This window comes from Anabrus simplex, chromosome 10, assembly GCF_040414725.1.
Source record: "Anabrus simplex isolate iqAnaSimp1 chromosome 10, ASM4041472v1, whole genome shotgun sequence".
Lineage (NCBI taxonomy): Eukaryota > Metazoa > Arthropoda > Insecta > Orthoptera > Tettigoniidae > Anabrus > Anabrus simplex.
In genome coordinates, this window is record NC_090274.1 from 1,507,341 (window position 1) to 1,530,186 (window position 22,846).

The 22,846-nt window shown below is 41.0% G+C and overlaps 1 protein-coding gene across 1 annotated transcript in view; it reads right to left on the bottom strand.

Annotated features, from left to right (window-relative positions):
* LOC136882229 (uncharacterized) overlaps positions 1-22,846 on the bottom strand; it is a 275,745-nt gene that overhangs the window by 21,134 nt on the left and 231,765 nt on the right. The window contains exon 5 of the mRNA XM_067154786.2: positions 2,629-3,513. Within this exon, the coding sequence (XP_067010887.2) occupies positions 2,629-3,513 (885 nt within the window). The remainder of the gene's footprint in view (positions 1-2,628; positions 3,514-22,846) is intronic.

A 22,846-nucleotide genomic window follows, 5' to 3' on the forward strand; every position in this document is an offset into this window, starting at 1 on the left:
GTTAACTCAAAGCTGAGAAAAGCACAAGCAGGATTTAGAGAAGGTTATTCCAGTACAGACCAGATCAACACACTGCGCATAATTACAGAATAATCCACGGAGTTGCAGTCGTCAACTATTTGTACACTATGTGTCAAGTTTTACATCAGGAGATGTTGCCTGAGCCCATCCCAGTAAACGCAGGAGTTAAGCAAGGATGTTTGCTGTCACCTATACTATTTCTGATGGTGCTGGATCTTATGATGAAGAAGGCAATGAATCGCCGAAGAGGAATTTAATGGGGACTGACAGACAGGTTGGAGGACTTGGACTGCGTGGATGACTTGTGTTTGCTAGCCAACAGTTTTAAGGATATGGAAGCAAAGCTGAATGATTTAAAAACCGAAGCATCAGAGGGGGGGTTGAAGATAAATGGATTGAAAACCAAGGAGATGCGTTATAATAACCGAAACAAGGCACTATTATTTTTAGGAAACCAAGAGATCGAGCAAGTCAACCAGTTTTGCTACCTGGGAAGTATAGTCACCCCTAAGGGACGAACTATAGGGGATATAGGAAATAGAATAAATAAGGCTAAAGGAACATTTGCAACGCTGAGACCAATCTGGAAATCAAGGGAAATCAACACCTATACCAAACTACGCATCTTCAATACAAATGTCAAGTCAGTACTGCTCTGCGGATGTGAAACATGGAAGACTAACAAACAACTGATTAGCAGACTTCAAACATTTGTGAACATAAGTTTGAGGAATATCGTGAGGATACGGTGGGCACAAGTAATCTCCAATGAAGAACTGTGGAAAAAACCCATCAAACACCCGTTGATATTGAGATGCGTCGTACTGGATCGGGCATACATTACGGCGAGATAAAGACAACATAGAAATGCAAGCCCTGGAATGGAACCCACAAGGTAGCAAGAGAAGAGGCAGACCAAGCAACACATGGAGGAAGAGTGTAATAGCAGAAGGGATGGAGAAAGGAGTGAAGACCTGGACAGAGATCAGGACGATGGCGCAGAACAGAGTCCGCTGGCGGAAGTTCATTGATGCCCTATGCTCCACTTAGGAGATACAGGAAATAAGTCAAGTAAGTCAAGTTTGACGAGGCAACATCTCAATCCACATGCAGGGTCGGGAGTAACACGTGTACTCTTTTTTTTAATTTGCTATTTGTTTTACGTCGCACCGACACAGATAGGTCTTCTGGTGACGAAGGGATAGGAACGGCCTTGGAATGGGAAGGAAGCAGCCGTGGTCTTAATTACCGTACAGCCCCAGCATTGGGAAACCACGGAAAACCATCTTCAGGGCTGCCGACAGTGGGGTTCGAACTCACTACCTCCCGGATGCAAGCTCACAGCTGCGAGCCCCTAACCGCACGGCCAACCCGCCCGGTAAAGTATACGAGGTGGGGCCCCTAGAATATTTGTTACTTTCTCTACATTACGGAAGAGATGATGTAACCAACTTAGTTTGCATTCTTCTTCTTTCTTCCCCACACCTGTCGCATATGTGGATTAGTCCCTGTTTTACGGCTGGGTGCCCTCCCTACGTGCTGGGATGACATCACTATTGGTGGATGGTAGAGTGGCGTGTTGTCCCAATATGAATAGGAGAGTATTGCGAAACACAAATACCAGTCCCCGAGCCGGAAGAATTAATGAGACTCGATTAAAATCCCCGACCCGGCTGGGAATTGAACCCGGAACACTCTGAACCTAAGGCTTCAGTTGCATTCTAGACAATTACTTCGGAGGACACAGGCGCACTCACTACGTTTGGGATCGCCGAAACTAACGTGCACATTGCCCCGAAACCGTCTCAGAACAGTGATATTCTTCTGCTTTTCACTTTTTAAGCATTCTTTACCTTGTAGTGGAAGTATTTTCAGGACATTTTGTTGCGAATAAAACTGCCTGTTTTAACGACCTTATTTAATGTAGAAAGACCCGATTACCACACACACACAAAATACTATTTGAAATGGATGGCAACAGTTCCCTGTCCTCCTCACAGCAGGTCGCGAGCTCCGGTGTTTACCTGGTACGACGGTTCCTTCCGTAATCTGGATTGACAGCGCACTCATTTCACGTGGTCGGTCCACTCTCTGTCGTCCTCCTCAACAACAACACTATGACTGCTGTCCAACTCCAACTCTTTTTCTATCCTGATGATGGACTACTAGAATCTTCGGCGATCGCCCGGAGAAGAAACATTCTCGCTTCGCGTTCTGGAAGGCCCACGACACCGGCGTAACTTACAGACGGTCGGTTGAGCTCAGTGCAGTGCATAATGATTTTCCTCATTATCATTCCTTTTACAAACTAACGTCGTTGAAGTCATTGTAACAATACGTTGTAAGTTTCATAAGATTTTGGTGGTCACGTTGCGTTAAGATTGCACTGAAAATGAGGTAAATTAATAAATTACTGGGGAAACTACAACATGCAAGATTTTTTTTCCGATCAGTGATTGACGTCAACATGTCACGTAAACACAGTGTTCATTTTAAAATCATTCAATACTTAGATGTTACTTTAGGTAAATGCATGAATATTAGAAAAAGGTACTTATTACTAAATATGTTGGGAGTAGGGTCTCAGAGGTGGCTTAGAATACTCACCTAGACGACGCCCTGGACCAGTTAACTCAGCTTCCAGCAGACGACGCCCCGGACTAGACAACCGAGATTCCAACAAACGACGCCCTGTATCAGTTAACTCTGCTTCCAGCAGACGACGCCCAGGACTAGCTAACCCAGATTCCAGCAAACGACGCCCTGTATCAGTTAAGTCTGTTTCCAGCAGACGACGCCCTGGACCAGTTAACTCAGCTTCCAGCAGACGACGCCCTGGACCAGTTAACTCAGATTCCAGAAGACGACGCCCCGGACTAGATAACCCAGATTCCAACAGGCGACGACGCCCGGGACCAGTTAACTCAGCTTCGAGCAGACGACGCCGTGTATCAGTAAAGTCAGTTTCCAGCAGACGGCGGCCTGGACCTGCTAACTCAGATTCCAGCAGACGACGCCCTGGACCAGCTAACTCAGATTCCAGCAGGCGACGGCCCGGACCAGCTAACTCAGATTCCAGCAGACGACGGCCCGGACCAGCTAACTCAGATTCCAGCAGACGACGGCCCGGACCAGCTAACTCAGATTCCAGCAGACGACGCCCTGGACCAGCTAACTCAGATTCCAGCAGACGACGCCCTGGACCAGCTAACTCAGATTCCAGCAGACGACGCCCTGGACCAGCTAGCTCAGCTTCTAGCATACGACTCTGTGGATCAGTTAAGTCAGCTTCTAAGAGACGACGCCCTGTATCACTTAACTCAGCTTCCAGCAGACGACGCCCCGAACTACCTAACCCAGATTCCAACAAACGACGCCCTGTATCACTTAAGTCTGTTTCCAGCAGACGACGCCCTGGACTACTCAACTCAGCTTCCAGCAGACGACGGCCTGGACCAGTTAAGTCAGAATCCAGAAGATACCGATACGTGGCTGTAAACAGAACATAAACAAGAATGTTAATATCTGTCCGTGTGCCGCACATTAGCTGTGTCCTATGAAAGGAAGAGGAATTTTACAATGTTACGCCGATATAGATTGGCCTTACGGCGATGATGGGATAGGAAAGAGTTAGGAGTGGGGGCGGGCGAAGCGACGTTGGCCAAATTAAGGTGCAGCCCAGGCGTTTGTCTCGTGTGAAATTGGGAAGCCATGGAAAACCATGTTGAGGGCTGCTGGTAGCAAGCCGCGCGGCCACTTGCTCTGTGGGAAGTACAGTACGGGATGTTATACTGTGCGTGCGCTCCAAGACGCTTATCTCTTCGTATTCTGACGTATAGCCACTTCGTGGGCAGAGAACTGGAATCATCCTCTCTTCTTCTCTGCACACACACTTTCACTCCTTTTATCCACCTATCTCTTGGTAGTTTTCCTGTCCTCTCCCTTCCTCTGTCATGTGCCGATATATGAATGAGACAGAATTAAAATAATCAAGAAACAAAATATTCAATCCTCGGACTATGTACTCACACTTAATACTTACCTAATTACGTACACAAACAATTGTTGATCGGCGCCAGTTACAAATGAATATCTCTACGGTGTGAGGTAATGAGCTGATCTAATTCTACCACTGAAATAAAACCATAAATTGTATTTGATACCAAACAAAATATATTCTTTAAATTGATAACTGAAATTACAAGACTTGTTGCGATAATATAGATATGATATAAAATTCTGAAATTATAACTGAAAGAAACTCCAGGTATTAAATTCGAAATCCTCTTGATCGGACATTTAAAAGTTGTACAAGAAATTTATCCCTCACTGGTTCACGTAACACTTTGAGTTGGTATCAGCTGTAGGTATCTCAAACCTGATTTGGTGATGTATCCTTTTAGTTTCACAAACGTGATATAGCATGGCTTGAAATTTCATTCACACCTCACAATCAACTTTACAAGTAATTCGCTGATAACTGTTAGTCCGCATTACGGCGACTCAATATTCGGCTGTCAACGAACTGACACAAGAACTCGACCGAACGGGTACACGAAACACACTCCGAACATATAATCCATTTGGTCATTGACGATTACGTATCCATGCGACTGCTTCTTCTTCATCTCACTGACTAACTGTGGCCTCACTCTCCTTCCAACTGATTCCAATACTTCATGTCAAGTCTCTCCATTCAACTCCTTCCAACCAACTGACTACCGCTATAGGATACAGCCCCTTTATATAGACATAAGTTGTCACACACATGTCATTACTAAAATAATACAGTAATAGAGTACTACATGTAATGAAGAAATAGCCTCAGGCGAACTAGGAGTTCCTAAATTATCTCATAGTGTAAATGCATACAATGACAGAGCGATGAGTGTCACACCATATGTTGCAATGTCAAGAGGTTTCACATCTGACAGCAACTCTCACTCTACATTATTTTAATGCTAGTATACACACACATATACACAATCAATGAACTACAATGAAGCAAGCGATAATTAATTAACACATAGCGAAATCAGATTATAGAACTAAGTCAAACAATAACAATAGTTATAATAATACAGATATAATAATAATAATAATAATAATAATAATAATAATAATAATAATAATAATAATAATAATTCACGAACCTACTACGGTGTCGTAGCAGGTGGAGAGGTGATACTCCGACGTGGCGCGCCCCAGGTGGCGGATGGGGCGGGGTCCTCACCGGATTGCCGGCGGACTTGAGCGAAATAAAATAGCTCTCGCGGACCAAACACACAACATCAGGAAATCCACTAGTGTCTGTTCTGGTATCCAGCGACTAGTGGTCTGCGTCTGTTCACCTAGTTGGTGCGGCAGTGAAATATGGTTTGATCTCAACAATCAAGTCTGCAATTACCGTGATCTTTATTAAAGATCACCACAACCAACTTCAACTTGAAGTAATCATGATGGAACAAAAGGAAAGAAATCCACTACACCAGGCCCCAGTCAACGAACTGGACTTTCCTGGTCATCGGATTCTGGGGGACCAGGAACATCATGAGGAGAAGAGTCGGAGCTTCTCAAAATCTCTTCGCAAACACTACATTGGCACTCTCAGTGCAAACACTCTCTTCAAACTTGCAAAACTAAAACAACTTACAGACATGCTAGAAAAATTTCACATCAAAATTCTTGCCATTCAAGAGACGCGCTTTATAGATGAAAACCATTTAGACACAGAAAATTACAGGATTTACAAAGACAAACCTGCTGTCAGAAGAGGCATGTCATTATTGTTTGGTACGGGATTTGCAGTACACAAATCAATCGTGGATAACATCATAGACTTCAGTTCCATATCAGAACATATCTCCACTCTCCTTCAAATCAGGAAATAAATCATACACAATTATCAATGCACATGCACCAACAAATGACCCTAACAGAAAGAACGCACAAGAAATTGAAGACTTCTGGGATGACATGGAAAAAGTAACCAACAACGTACCAGAAAGACATGTGAAAATTTTAATGGGTGACTTCAATGCGCAATTAGGTAAGGAGAGAAAAGAATCAAATAACAAGCCCGTACTCGGCACACATTCGCACAAACAAATTTTAACCTCAAAATTATGTCAACGCAATTTCAAAAGCCAAGACGAAAACTTACAACATGGAAAGAACCTAACACAGTGTGGGGAGAATTCCAAATTGATCATGTGGCCTTTTCCAAGAAAAATACACGCGAAATTTTAAATGTCAGAATGCGTAAAGGATTCTTCGAGTATGAACATTATTTACTACAAGTTACGATTAGGCCAATCCCAAGACAGAAAAAGACAGCGCAAAACAAAATAGTCAAACCTGATCCGGATTACTTGAAGATAAACAGGGAAAAGATCGTTGAAGAAATTCATAGGCATTCAACAGACACTTGGACAGATCTTGCGAAGACAGTTCAGAATGCAATGCGCTGGGGGCAACCTCCTAGATGGTGGAATGTAAGTTGTGATCAAGCCATTAAGAGAAGAAAACAAGCATGGGAGAAGTGCAGCAGTAACAGAGCATCAGAAACAATCATCGAAGGAGATCAGAAGAGAAAAACGAGCATACGACAACAACAGGCCAAAAGAAATTGAGGAAGATTTCAAGAGAAATAACACAAGAAATTTTTACAGAACATTCAAAGAAAGTATTAAAGGCTATAAATCTCCTAGCCTCTGCTTCGGAAGAACAGATAGAAAACTGTAAAATTCTCAAGCATTACTTTGATAAACTTCTTAATTGCAAGAAACCCACAGAAAAAGTAACATTCCAAAAAACTACATCCAACCCCGATTCTAATCCACCCACAATAGAAGAGATAGAGGAAATCATTAAACAAATGAAAAATAACAGATCAGCAGGAGAGGATGGTATTATCCCCGAGATCTGGAAGCTCCAAGATGAAAACATCACCAAAAAAATTCATAAGATTATCACAGATATTTGTGTCACAGAGAAAGTGCCAGCGGAATGGAAATGTGCATTAATCCATCCATTACATAAAAAGGGTGATAAATAAGATCCAAATAATTACAGAGGTATTTCGCTAGTACCAGCTGCGTACAAAATTTTCTCTAAGGTACTATTAAACAGGCTAGAACCACAGGCAGATCCACAAATAGGTGAATACCAGGCAGGTTTCAGAAAAGGGAGATCATGCATCGAACAGATCTGGAACTTGAGAACACTTTTGAAAGTCAGGCAGATCCACAAATAGGTGAATACCAGGCAGGTTTCAGAAAAGGGAGATCATGCATCGAACAGATCTGGAACTTGAGAACACTTTTGAAAGTCAGACAAACAAGAAACACTGTAGTTACCTTTGTGGACTTTAAAAAAGCGTACGACTCCATAGACAGACAGACGCTCTTTGACGTACTGGAAGAATATGGCATTGACAGAAAAACCAGAGACTTATACAACAGACACTTACATACACCACCTCCAGGATCAAGTTCATGGGAGAAATTTCGGAACCCTTCCAGATACACACAGGTGTCCGACAAGGAGACGGGCTCTCACCAATCTTGTTCAACATGGTGTTCGACAAGCAGTGGGAGGAAGAACACGTGAAACAAAAACAATCATAAAATGTCTGGGATTTGCAGATGACATAGCCATACTTAGCAATAATACACAGGAGGCAAAGGAAGCACTGGAACGCTTGCATGAAATAGCTGCCAAAACAGGTCTACAGATATCTTACGAAGAAGATCCAATACATGGAAAGACAGAACAACAATGTGCACACCATGCATACTGTATATGGATCCGTAAAAAGAGTAGAAAAATGTAAATATCTGGGGGAATACATACAAATAGGAGGATCAAACAAGGCGTCCAACATAGAACGAACGGAAAAACTCCAGAAAGCATACACACTCACATGGTCACATTATAATAAGAAAAGCATATCAAGACAGGCCAAACAGACACTACAAAACAGTCGTATTACCAGAAGCATTGTATGCGTCAGAAACGACCACAATTGGAGCATAAGGCATCATAGAAACAGGAAAAATAGAACGTAAAATTCTCAGAAAAATATTTGGACTAATACACAGACATGGCATATGGATGAAACGACCTACTGAAGAGCTGTACCAGCACACTTTACAGACTCACAGACATGATCAGGAAACGCAGACTAACTTTTTATGGGCAACAGACTTACAAAGAAAATCTTTGATGTAGTAAACAGTTCAAGCAAGAAAACAAATGGGTATCATGAAATAGAGGAAGACTTAAGGCAGGTGGGGATCAACAGGCAAATGATAGGAGACAGAAAATAATTCAGAAATAAAATTAGGAATACAAAATTTATAGTAAATGAGAAGAAGAAGACAGGAACATTGTGGACAGAACAAGGGAAGCAGGAGCACAGCCAAAGGATGAAGAGATTTTGGCAAGAGAAGAGGAAGAAGAGAAAGAAGTGAAATTGTGTCATCATGAGATATTCGAGTTCGAACACTGTCCATAAGGGCAAGAATGATATGAATGAATGAATGAAATAATAATAATAATAATAATAATAATAATAATAATAATAATAATAATAATAATAATAATAATAATAATAATAATAATAATAATAATAATAATAATAATAATAATAATAATAATAATAAATAGTAGTCATACAAATAAAATAAAAATAATAATAATACAGATGGATGCTTGTAACGGGATTTGATCAGTTAACATTCGCCTCCCTCATAAATAAATCGAAGAACAAAGAGTCGATTGATTTATGAACAACATAATATGTAACACTGAATTTGCACATGCAAACACCTTCAAATGAGTATAAAGCAATTTTTTATAACACATCAATACATTTTATAAAATATCATTTATATGAGAGCTTTTCTCGCACATTGTCATCATAGATAACGGTTAAGTGTCCCGTTCTCTCCTTATCATACAATACACAGTAATGTAGCACTTATTCTTCCATGTACTGGAGTTCCGTGCACCAAAACGGCACTTGATTCACACGCAAATTCATAGAAGTTAGTTTTTTATGCCACCTTCTTACAAAAAAAAAAAACATCATCTTATTAATATCTCACCAAATCTCACGTGACGCACTTCTTTACATTTCTGATGTACCGACAATATTCTCTTCCCGATCTTTTAAGGAATATGCACATTTCCCGATACGGTTCACAATCTTGAAATGCCCCTGATACATAAATAATAATTTGAATATATTTCCTGCCTCGGCTTATGAAGGAAATGGAATCCTGAGAAGCATCTTGTCACCCAAACTGAATTCATCCAATTTTGCCGTTTCCTGCTTACATATCTAAATAGATCACTTCTTACTTCTTACTTACTGTTAGCATTAATTACTTTATTAACTATGAATACGTCATTACTTAAAATAGCTCACATAACACTACTTAGGACACAATCACACTGTTCTCTTATATCTATTTTCACTACACTACTAATTATACTACTTAGCCGTTCAATGTCTACCTTCGACCTGTCCATATGACCCACTTTATCCGATCCTCTGAGAGTTTGAAATACTCTGGCTAGATAACGACTCCTGGATACCATTCATATTCGGCCTATCATTATCTCTCTGATAATTCAAGTTCATACGCCTCCCATCTTCAGATTGTCTCTGTTTACTCTGCTGATCCCTATCACTATTGAAATTTCTATTATTCCTCTGCTGATCATTACTACCTCTCCTCTGATACTTGCCTGACATTTCCCCCCCCCCCTCTCTCTACTGCTCTATTTTTACCAAACATAATACGTTCTCTCTCGCACCTTGTACATATTCATCCAAGACTTGTCAATGAACTTCTCTTTAAATTTTCCTAAATTAGACATATTATTTCGATACACTTCAAACCATATTTTACTTTTACTGACAACAACATTCGACAAGATCTCCAACACGTAATCCCATTGAATAATATTATTCAACTTACTTGCAAATCTTTTCTTAACTAGTTTTACAAATTCCGTCGGATTGAACTGTTTTCCAGAAAACCTAGGTAAATCTTGGTCCCTACTGAACAAACCACTCGCCACTGCCGCCGTCTGACCTCTAATTTCTTGCCGTATCACTCTCTGGCAATTCAAAACTTCTTCTTCCGCTATTCTCTCAGCATTCTCTTTCAGTGTTCTCATTTCTTTCTCTGTCGCCTGCTGTGATAGCGTTCACTGTCTGTTCCGTAGTTCATTGACCTTCTCCCCAAGTTTGCGTTCAATCTGTTCGATTGTACTAACCTGTTCCCTCGTCTCTTGCCCAACTGCATTGTAAATTTTGTCCAATCTTTTCTCGACTACCTCATAGCGTCACAACAATGTTGCAATGTTTGGGTTGGGAAGAATTGAGAGAAAGAAGAAGAGCTGCTCGATTAAGTGGTATGTTCCGAGCTGTCAGCGGAGAGATGGCGTGGAATGACATTAGTAGATGAATAAGTTTGAATGACGTTTATAAAAGTAGGAAAGGTCACAATATGAAGATAAAGTTGGAATTCAAGAGGACAAACTGGGGCAAATATTCATTTATAGGAAGGGGAGTTAGGGATTGGAATACCTTACCAAGGGAGATGTTCAATAAATTTCCAGTTTCTTTGAAATCATTTCGGAAAAGGCTAGGAAAGCAACAGATAGGGAATCTGCCACCTGGGCGACTGCCCTAAATGCAGATCAGTATTGATTGATTGATTGATTGATTGATTGATTGATTGATTGATTGATTGATTGATTGATTGCCGATTACTAGAAATGTTATTGTTTAACTGTACGATATTGTTACTGTCCTCTGTACATTCACTTGATCGGTCTGAGTATGAAGATTGCTCCGACTCAACTCCATTTCACCTCTAATTTCAACACACTCTTTATTTGACTTATTTACTAACTTAGATGTTTGATCCGTTACCTCTAATATCTAAGTATCTATTTTACTAATGATCTCACTGTTACTACTACCAATCAATTCATCCATTTTGTTACAGCTACCAATAACTTCTTCCATTTTGCTGTTAACCTGTTTACCATTTTCGCTACTACTACTAACTATTCCCCTGAGCTCGTTCATTCTGGCCATCAACAAATTCAAAATATCTTTTCTGATCCCCCCCCGCGACTTCCTTTTTAGTTTCAGAGTGGTTTTCAATTTCTGCTCTTTCCTGAATTACCTCAGAACCTTCCATCGTGTTCATCAGCTCCCTGTTCTCAACCTCACCTTGGATTACGACGTATTCTTTTGACTTGGTATTAGCTATAGGTATCTCAAACCTAATTTGGTGATGTATCCTTTTAGTTTCACAAACGAGATATAGCATGGCTTGAAATTTCATTCACACCTCACAATCAACTTTACAAGTAATTCGCTGATAACTGTTAGTCCGCATTACGGCGACTCAATATTCGGCTGTCAACGAACTGACACAAGAACTCGACCGAACGGGTACACGAAACACACTCCGAACATATAATCCATTTGGTCATTGACGATTACGTATCCATGCGACTGCTTCTTCTTCATCTCACTGACTAACTGTGGCCTCACTCTCCTTCCAACTGATTCCAATACTTCATGTCAAGTCTCTCCATTCAACTCCTTCCAACCAACTGACTACCGCTATAGGATACAGCCCCTTTATATAGACATAAGTTGTCACACACATGTCATTACTAAAATAATACATGATGTAACTCCCACCCAGCTCTAGAGTACTACATGTAATGAAGAAATAGCCTCAGGCGAACTAGGAGTTCCTAAATTATCTCATAGTGTAAATGCATACAATGACAGAGCGATGAGTGTCACACCATATGTTGCAATGTCAAGAGGTTTCACATCTGACAGCAACTCTCACTCTACATTATTTTAATGCTAGTATAGACACACATATACCAGGTGGCTCACGGACGCCGTACTTTCTACTTATAAATGTCCCGCATGCATAAGTGATGTGTGGGGTGTCTACCAACTGATTTTAACAGGGGAACTACTGCCAGCGGGCAGTTTACGTCAGAATATGAAGAGATAAGAAACAGAGTCACACTCGCAGTATGTTACTCAACGCTGCCGGTCGAATGCACCCCTTGCATTAGTAAACATCGTTTTCGACCGCATAGTTCTAGGCTGGTGTATGCTACAGCCGCACTGTATTTGCTGTCTGCATATCGGCAGTAGTTAGTGTGATCAGCAGCGGTGAATACACAGACATTATTTTAATCTGGACAATCTGGTCGGAATGCAACAGAAGCTCCAAACAGATGTATGCCTTCTACATACGTACTTCACCGAACAGTATTAGTTTTTGTTTCATACATGCAACTCTTCCATCGAGTGAAATGTCTACACGTGTATAAATAAGTTATTAGATTTCCTTTTCTACACCTTTGGCGTGTCTACAAACAGTAGCGGCGGTTAGGGGGTGTGGCGAGGAGGGACAGTCGCTTCCCCCCCCCCCCTCCACTTTGTGGAGTACACATTACATTTTCATTCCACTTTAGCCAGCTGGAACTAGGGATTATTTTAAAAAGCTGTTTGTACAAACCTTGTTATCTTATCTGCTAATTCCTTCGTTTATTTTCTTTAATTATTAACATAATTATTGATGGAAATACGCACAAAATGCTGTTCGTCGCCGCTAACCAATTTGTATAGCACTGGGGCAAGTAATGGAGACTTTGCCTGTGCTGTGAGGAAGGGTAGTAGGGGTATATATTGTTTGCCGAGGTCGTGACCACTGAGTTATAATTCACCCACTTGTCGCGCGCATTCATCAGTCTGGCAGTCTCTTTAGTGTCTGTTAGTTTCTTAGTGAGTATTCAAATACTAAATTATTTTGAATTGCATAATCATGCCGTACTTCTATGTAATTAGGCCGGGCGAGGTGGCGGTGGGGTTACGGGCGTGCAGCTCTGATTTTGCACTCTGGAGGTAGTAGTTTCGAATCCCACTGTCAGCAGCCCTGAAGATGGTTGTCCGTGGTTTCCCATTTTCACACCAAGTAAGTGCTGGGGCTGTACCTTATTTAAGGCCACGATCGCTTCCTTTCCACGCGTAGCCCTTTTCTGTCTCATCGTCGCCATAAATCCTATCTATGGCGGTGCGACGTAAAGCCAATTGTAAAAAAAATATATTCAGTTGTAATCGTATTTCAACAGGAGCTAATATCAACGTTCCTAAGTTATTTCTTTGTGTTATGTTATTTATTAAGTAAACGCCCCGTAGTATGTTTGTGAGACCTGGTGAACATTTTATTATACCGCATTGAATCAAAATCTCAAAAAACTATTATTACGAATAGGCCTAATCCACGGGGCTGATTAATTGCATTTACTTATAAAAAAGCTTAACACAAACGAAATAGTTTAGTCCGGTAACTGTAAAGTTGGTATTCTCTCGCGTTGAAGTTACAATTACAATTAAATATATCTGTTTTTACAATTGACTTTATGTCGCACCGACACAGATAGAACTTATGGGAAGGAAGCAACCGTGGCCTTAATTAAGGTATAGCCTCAGCGTTTGCCTGGTATGAAAATGGGATACCATGGAAAACCATCTTCAGTGGTGTCGACAATGGGATTCGAAACCACTGTCTCCCGAGTGCAAGCTCACAACTGCGCGCCCGTAACCCCACGGCCAGATCGCCCTGTACAATTACATAGATGAACGGCATGATCATGCAATTAATAATAATTTAGTATTTGAATACACACTAAGAAACTGACAGACAATAAAGAGACTGCCAGACTGACGAATGAGCGCGGCAAGCGGGTGAATTATAACTCCGTGGCCACGACCTCGGCAAAAATTTGTACCCCTACTACCCTTCCTCACAGCACTTGTAACGTCTCCACTACTTGCCGTAGCGCTATACAATAAAGGAAAGATTTAGCATATAAGAAAACAAGGCTTGTACAAATAGCTTTTTTAAAAATAATTCCTAGTTCCAGCTGACTAAAATGGAATAAATGTCATATTTACTCTACAAAGTGCGGGTGGGAGCGACTGTCCCTCCTCACCCCACCCCCTAACCGCCGCTACTGTTTGTAGACACGCCAAAGATGCAGTAAATGAAATCTAATAACTTATTAATTTAGACACGTGTAGACATTCAACTCGATAAAAGAGAGGATTGCATGGAACAAACACGAATACTGTTCGGCGAAATGTGTGTGTAGAAGGCATACATCTGTTTGGAGCTTCTGTTGCATTCCGACCGGGTTGTCCAGCTTAAAATAATGTCTGTGTACCAGCCACTGCCGATATGCAGACAGCAAATATAGTGCGGCTCTAGCCTAGAACAATGCGGTCGAAAACGATGTTTACGAATGCAAGGGATGCATTCGCCCGGCAGCGCTGAGTAATATGTTGCGAGTGTGACTGTTTCTTACCTCTTCATATTCTGACGTAACCTGCCCGCTGGCAGTAGTTCCCCTGTTAAAATCAGCTGGTAGACACCCCACACATCACTTATGAATGCGGAACATTTATAAGTAGAAAGTACGGCGTCCGTGAGCCACCTGGTATATATGCACAATCAATGGACTACAATGAAGCAAGCGATAATTAATTAACACATAACGAAATCAGATTATAGTATTGAATCAAACAATAATAACAGTGATAATAATAATAATAATACAAATAACGATAATAGTAATACAAATAAAATAATAATGATACAGATGAATGCATGTAACGGGATTTGAACCGTTACAATATCAAAGGAGCTAGTCGATTTGTTTCCAACGTCTTCTAAATTAAGAAAAGACTGATGGACTACTGCTTTAAATGCAGAACGATTGATTAGTAATTGACAGTTCTTATTGCCTGTACTAAAGGAAGAGATGTTAACATAAAGAAGACGTGCATCTTCCATAGCGAACATTCCATGTGGAAAACGTCAAAGAAATTGGGTGGGTAAGAGTCATACACGTGCGTCAAAAACTATCTGGAATAAGGTGCATGTGCATACGGAGTATTTTGCTTCAAATGATCTCTTCTGTCATGGGGTTGTAACTGAACCACGAACACTGCGCGCAGCTGGCGAACGACGAGCGAGCTAAGGACAGGCTACGTCATATAGAATGTTCTATAGTTCCATGCCATAAATAAAATTAGCATTACGAGTTGGACTAAATCAGCATGTAGCCAATGCTAAACTATGTCACAAGCAAATCCATGTAAAATGAATGAAGTTCTAGGAAAATCTTGTGACACGGCCAGCTGATTTCGTATAACTTGAGGACCAGGTCGATACAAGTGTGTTACTACGAACTAAATCCATCCGTTCATATTCCGAGGAGTGAACTTGGGACTTGCATTTTCAAGTTATATTAGAACTGTGAATTCAAACTTAGATGTCGAGTGCTTATATCTCCAAGTGAAATTCAAATTCTTTCTTTCTTCGAGTGGAGGTGTTGACTTTAAAACTAGGAGTTCATAAATACAGCTCGAAAGTTGATTAGCGTCTATTTTACATTAGACTTGAATAGACTTGTCGAAGTAACCTCAGTAAAGAGAAATTGCTTTCTCGCACAAGTGGTTGAAGATCATGCCAATTCTGTCTGTAGTATTAGGCATAACAAAGCGTTATTTACCTTCGTAACTAAATACCCTATATTGTCACTGTGAACGGAACTAAATTCATACGTCTGTGTATGTAGTCTCAGCGACTTCTAACCCTAGTAGACATGACGAAACTTCTTACACATTTGTGTCCTCTTACTTCATGGGCTCTGAAACGCACAAGTGAATTTATTTAAAACTGTGCGCAGTGAAATTTTCGAACCTATGCCAAGTAAAATGTTTCTTTTGAATATTTTTAAGAACTGTGTCAAGTGAATTTTGCTTTGAGGGTGCGTTTGATCCCAGTAATATTCCAACCGCAGAATTCTCTCTTTATTTTCATGAATGCAGTTGTAGTATAGAAATGTTCGTGATAGATTCTATTGACATTCTACACTGTATAACCACATTTCTCTACTCCCTTCATGGGAACCCTTCAAACCATTCAACTTAATTTCAAACTGCACCAATACTCAGCCGAGTGTACACAATTGTACCGAATGAGTGAACCCCGGAACTTAGACTCCCAGACCATGTGCGATCTGCCACAACTTCTAGTCGTCGTGGGAATTCACGTGGTCCCATGGTACAGAGAGCTGACCTATGGCAAGGGACGTTGCCTGCCACAACGCAAGGGACATTCACTGCAACTCCGGCTGTATTCAAACAGTTCACCTCCCTCTCTGTACGCTCTCCAAGAAGCTAAGTACGGGCGTTCCTGGTGCAATATATTTTAAATAACTCGAATTTTTCGATATCTCGATGGATATTTCGAGCCCAAGTGTGGAATATTTTTCTGAAACTCGAAGTATTTGCAGAAGCATTATGTGTACTTGTAGTTCCTGTAGGTGAAACTTAAATCGCCTCCTTATACAAAGTTAAACACTCTCCACATGTATTGTCTGACCTTGAGTGGCCAGCAAGCGGTTAGAGAGCACTGCGCACGGAATTTACAGGATTAAACACAACTGAGTAACTGTTTTAGTCAAAATATTCCATTTCATCAAAATGTATTTCTTTTCTCAAAAATATTAATTTGTAAGTGAGGGACTTCAACGTCCAGATTGGTAAGGAGCGCACGTTCAAGACCACACTCGGCTGACAAGAGAACCAATTGTAATGGCGAGAGGCTGATCAATCTGTGACACCTGCCCCGAAAAGCCAAGACCTGGAGATTGTTAAGAGAGTACCAGCTAGACCACGGTGCCATCAAGGTATTGAGAGGTGCCATTATCGATCTTTAGTCAAAGTAAATTTCATTCCACTCACGAAGTGCAGAGGTAACAAATACACCAGGTATAGAGTCCCAAAATTTGATCCAGCCCAGTTGAAAGACAACAACAACTTTTTTTTTGCTAGGGGCTTTACGTCGCACCGACACAGATAGGTCTTATGGCGACGATGGGACAGGAAAGGCCTAGGAGTTGGAAGGAAGCGGCCGTGGCCTTAATTAAGGTACAGCCCCAGCATTTGCCTGGTGTGAAAATGGGAAACCACGGAAAACCATCTTCAGGGCTGCCGATAGTGGGATTCGAACCTACTATCTCCCGGATGCAAGCTCACAGCCGCGCGCCTCTACGCGCACGGCCAACTCGCCCGGTAACAACAACTTTACTAAGGTCCTAAGTAATAATCATAATAAAAAGGACTGGCCAAATCTACAGAAGGCACTGATAGATGCAGCAACACAAACCATCCTTGCAACCGGAAGGAGTAAACACGCCAGCATGTGATAAGGCAATAGAGGAGAGAAGGCAGGCATGGGTGAAATGGAACTGCAACAAAAGCATGGAAAATCATATAGTCTTCCTAACAATCAGAAAGAACACGCCCACAACGATCAGAAATGCTAAGAGGCAATGTCACAACGACTCCATAGGTCAGGCAGAGAAAGACCTTCAACGGAACAACACCAGTAAACTATACAAAACTCTAAAATCTCAGACGAATGCTTACTCAGCACCAACACTTTATCTTCGAGGACCAGACGAAGAACTAAAAATGAACAATGGAGATTGTACTACAGCCCTTGGAGAATATTTAAATGACCTCCTCACCGCAGAAGAACCCGAGGAACTACAGTTTCAACCCAAGGATGTTATTAATCCTAACTCCCTTTCTCCTAGCAAAGAAGAAATCAAACGGATCAGCAGGAATTACGGAAACATGCAGACGAAAAGTCAATTAACGGTATCCACAGGATCATAACTTATGGACGACGGAAACACTACAAAGGTATTGGACTTCAGCTATCGTCCACCCGCTGCACAAGAAAGGAGACAACTTAGACCCTAACTTCTATAGAAGGATCTCTCTCCTATCAGTGACCTACAAAATCTTCTCCAAAGCATTGCTTAAAAAAGTGGAGGCACAATTAGAGTCCTGCATAGGAGAGTACCAAGCTGGATTTACGAAGTCAAGGTCATGCACAGAGCAGATTCTGAACCTCAAAACTATCTTTACCTACAAAAATCTCAGCTCCTCACACTATGTAGCAATTTTCGTTGACTTCCAGAAGGCCTACGACTCGGTAGACAGACAGTCCCTCTTTGAGACGATAAATGAACTGGGACTAGATAATAAGACTTCGAATCTTATGAAGGCTGCTCTAACGAACACCATGTTCAGAGTCAAATTCAGAGGGGTAGTATCGAAAAGCTTCGAGATCAAAACAGGTGTTATACAAGGAGATGGTTTGTCCCCCATCCTATTTAACTGTGTGCTGGAGAAGGTCATTCGGGAATGGACGAATACACTAGCTGGCAACTCTGGATTAAAAATAAGCTACAAACTTGCTTAGTCTTCGCAGACGACCTCACACTCTGAGCTTCAAGTATAGAAGAAGCTACGTACCAGCTATCCTCCCTAGAACACATAGCAGCTGTCAACAAAACTGAGTTTCTGACCAACATCAGAGAAGCACCAAACTTCATTTCTTTTGGGGACAAAATAATACGAAAGGACTATTCATTGAAATATCTTGGAGAAAGGACAATCCTGAATACTAATGAGGAAATTGCAATGAAGACTAGATGCACCAAATCAGAAAGAGCTTATCATTTTCGCAAGAACATATACAAGTCTAAATCCCTCTCCCTGAATCTTAGACACTGAAGTAAGAGCATGTGTACTGTAAGCCTCAGAATGCCTAAATATGAACTGGAAAACTGGAACTGAAAGATCCTCAGAAGGATTGTGGGTCCTATTAAAGAAGGAGATGGATACAGAATCAGGCACAACAAGGAACAGTACAGTAAAAGAGAGAGCATTAAAACAGCAATGAGGAAGAGCTATGGTTACATAGTCAGGATGGACAGCCAGAGACTCACTTCAAGGATCTTCCACACTGTATCTAGAGGGAAAGCAACAAATACCGAATAGAGGAATTTAGTTCGGAAAGACCTGCAATACCTAAACATTGATCACATTGATATTTACAACCGAGATAAGTTCAGAAAGTTACACAAGACATCTGACACTCTCCAGTCAGTAACAGCAAAAAAATTGCACCCAGGAATAGGAGTGAGATGGACTCAAGAAGGAAGATAAATATATATATAGCGGTAAAATGAAGGAATACTAGGCTAAAAAGAAGAAAAATGCCCACCAGAGTTCAGAACTACGTGGTCCATTGTAGGTCCAAAAGAAGAAGTTATAAGTATTGAACATGAGAATGTTCCTCCTTAAGGCTCAAAATCACTTTTAAGTGGAGCGTGACTCTAATGTTCCTTCCTATGGCTGAAAATGACTTTTAAGCGGAGCCGTGACTCAATTCTTCCTCCTTAAGATTAAACATCACTTTTAAGAGGAGTCGTGATTCAATTCTTCCTCCTTAAGATTAAAAATCACTTTTAAGTGGAGTCGTGACTCTAATGTTCCTCCTTAAGATTAAAAATCACTTTTAAGTGGAGTCGTGACTCAATTCTTTCTCCTTAAGATTAAAAATCACTTTTAAGTGGAGTCGTGACTCAATTCTTCCTCCTTAAGATTAAAAATCACTTTTAAGTGGAGTCGTGATTCAATTCTTCCTCCTTAAGATTAAAAATCACTTTTAAGTGGAGTCGTGACTCTAATGTTCCTCCTTAAGATTAAAAATCACTTTTAAGTGGAGTCGTGACTCAATTCTTCCTCCTTAAGATTCAAAATCACTTTTAAGTGGAGTTGTGACTCAAATATTCCTCCTGATGGCTCAATATCACTTTTAAGTGGAGTTGTGACTCAAATTCTCTGTTAATATTTTTAAAGCCCTGAACGCCTTTATTGAGTGGTATAGCGATGGTGTTCAAATGTTTGGTAGCCGTACCCCAAGAATCCAATTGTTTCTACATTTGTACACCTGAACTTACCAGTATATATTACGATTACACCAGGAATAACAAGTGGTTTTTGTTGGGTGCTAAATAATAACATGCATACATACATTCATTATCATTATAGTCTGTTATGCCTTTCAGCGTTCAGTCTGCAAGACTCTGTGAATTTACTAAACGTCGCCACAATTCCTCGATTTGCAACTAGTGTTGTGGCTTCATTTCGTTCTATACCTCTTATCTTTAAATCGTTAGAAACCGAGTCTAACCATCGTCGTCTTGGTCTACCTCCACTTCTCTTACCCTCCATAGCAGAGTCCATTATTCTCCTAGGTAACCTATCATCCTCCATTCGCCTCACATGACCCCACCACCGAAGCCGGTTTATGCGTACAGCTTCATCCATCGAGTTCATTCCTAAATTAGCCTTTATCTCCTCATTCCGAGTACCCTCCTGCCATTGTTCCCACCCGTTTGTACCAACAATCATTCTTGCTACTTTCATGTCTGTTACTTCTAACTTATGAATAAGATATCCTGAGTCCACCCAGCTTTCACTCCCGTAAAGCAAAGTTGGTTTGAAAACAGACCGATGTAAAGATAGTTTCGTCTGGGAGCTGACTTCCTTCTTACAGAATACTGCTGATCGCAACTGCGAGCTCACTGCATTAGCTTTACTACACCTTGATTCAATTTCACTTACTATATTGCCATCCTGGGAGAACACATAACCTAAATACTTGAAATTATCGACCTATTCTACCTTTGTATCACCAATCTGACATTAAATTCTGTTGAATTTCTTACCTACTGACATCAATTTAGTCTTCGAGAGGCTAATTTTCATACCATACTCATTGCACCTATTTTCTAGTTCCAATATATTAGACTGCAAGCTTTCGGCACAGTCTGCCATTAAGACCAAGTCGTCAGCATAGGCCAAACTGCTTACTACATTTCCACCTAACTGAATCCCTCCCTGTCATTTTATACCTTTCAGCAGATGATCCATGTACGCTACGAACAGCAAAGGTGAAAGATTACAGCCTTGTCTAACTCCTGTAAGTACCCTGAACCAAGAACTCATTCTACCACCAATTCTCACTGCAGCCCAATTGTCAACACAAATGCCTTTGATTGATTTTAATAACCTACCTCCTTTAATTCCATAGTCCCCCAGTATAGCGAACATCTTTTCCCGCGGTACCCTGTCATATGCTTTCTCTAGATCTACGAAACATAAACACAACTGCCTATTCCTCTCGTAGCATTTTTCAATTGCCTGGCGCATACTGAAAATCTGATCCTGACAGCCTCTCTGTGGTCTGAAACCACACTGGTTTTCATCCAACTTCCTCTCAACGACTGATCGCACCCTCCGTTCCAAGATGCCTGTGAATACTTTGCCTGGTATACTAATCAATGAGATACCTCGATAGTTATTGCAATCCTTCCTGTTCCCTTGCTTATAGATAGGTGCAATTACTGCTTTTGTCCAATCTGAAGGTACCTTACCAACACTCCACGCTAATTTGACTACTCTATGAAGCCATTTCATCCCTGCCTTCCCACTATACTTCACCATTTTAGGTCTAATTTCATATATTCCTGCTGCCTTATGACAATGGAGTTTATTTACTATCCTTTCCACTTCCTGAAGCATAATTTCACGAACATCATTTTCCTCCTCCCCATGAGCTTGGCTGTTTGCAACAGCACCAGGATGATTTCCTTTTACATTGAGAAGATGTTCAAAATATTCCCTCCACTTCTCCAGTGATTCCCTGGGATCTATTATGAGTTCACCTGAATGACTCAAAGCACTGTTCATTTCCTTTTTCCCTCCCTTCCTAAGATACTTTATTACTGTCCAGAAAGGTTTCCCTGCTGCTTGACCTAGCCTTTCCAGGTTATTACCAAAATCTTCCCAGGACTTCTTTTACGATTCAACAACTATTTGTTTCGCTCTGTTTCTTTCATCTACGTACAAATCCCTGTCTGCCTCGCCACTTGTTTGGAGCCATTTCTGATAAGCTTTCTTTTTACGTTTACAGGCTGCTCTCACTTCATCATTCCACCAAGATGTTCGCCTTTTCCCATCTTTACACACAGTTGTTCCTAAGCATTTCCTTGCTGCTTCTACTACAGCATCCCTGTATGCCACCCATTCACTTTCTATATCCTGAACCTGCTTACTGTCTACTGTTCGAAACTTCTCACTAATCATATCCATGTACTTCTGTCTAATTTCCTCGTCCTGGAGATTTTCTAGCCTTATTCGTTTGCAGACAGATTTCACTGCCCCTATCCTAGGCCTAGAGATACTTAGTTCACTACAGATCAGATAGTGGTCTGTATCATCGAAAAATCCGCGAAAAACTCGTACATTCCTAAAAGATTTCCTGAATTCAAAGTCTGTTAAGATATAGTCTATTATGGATCTGGTACTCCTAGCCTCCCATGTGTAGCGGTGAATAGCTTTATGCTTGAAGAATGTATTCGTAACAGCTAAACCCGTACTTGCGCAGAAGTCCAGCAAACGCTTCCTATTCCCATTAGCTTCCATATCTTCCCCACATTTACCAATCACCCTTTCGTATCCTTCAGTTCTACTCCCAACTCTCGCATTGAAATCTCCCATTAGCACTATTCTATCCTTGCTGTTGACTCTGACCACGATGTCACTCAATGCTTCATAAAACTTGTCAACTTATCCTCATCTGCACCCTCACATGGTGAATACACGACACAATTCTTGTCCTAATTTCTCCCACTGACAAATTCGCTCATTTACGTGCCTAACAGAAACTATGTTGCGTGCAATGGTATTCCTGATAAAGAGTCCTACCCCAGACTCTGCCCTTCCCTTTCTAACACCCGGCAAGTACACTTTATAATCTCCTATCTC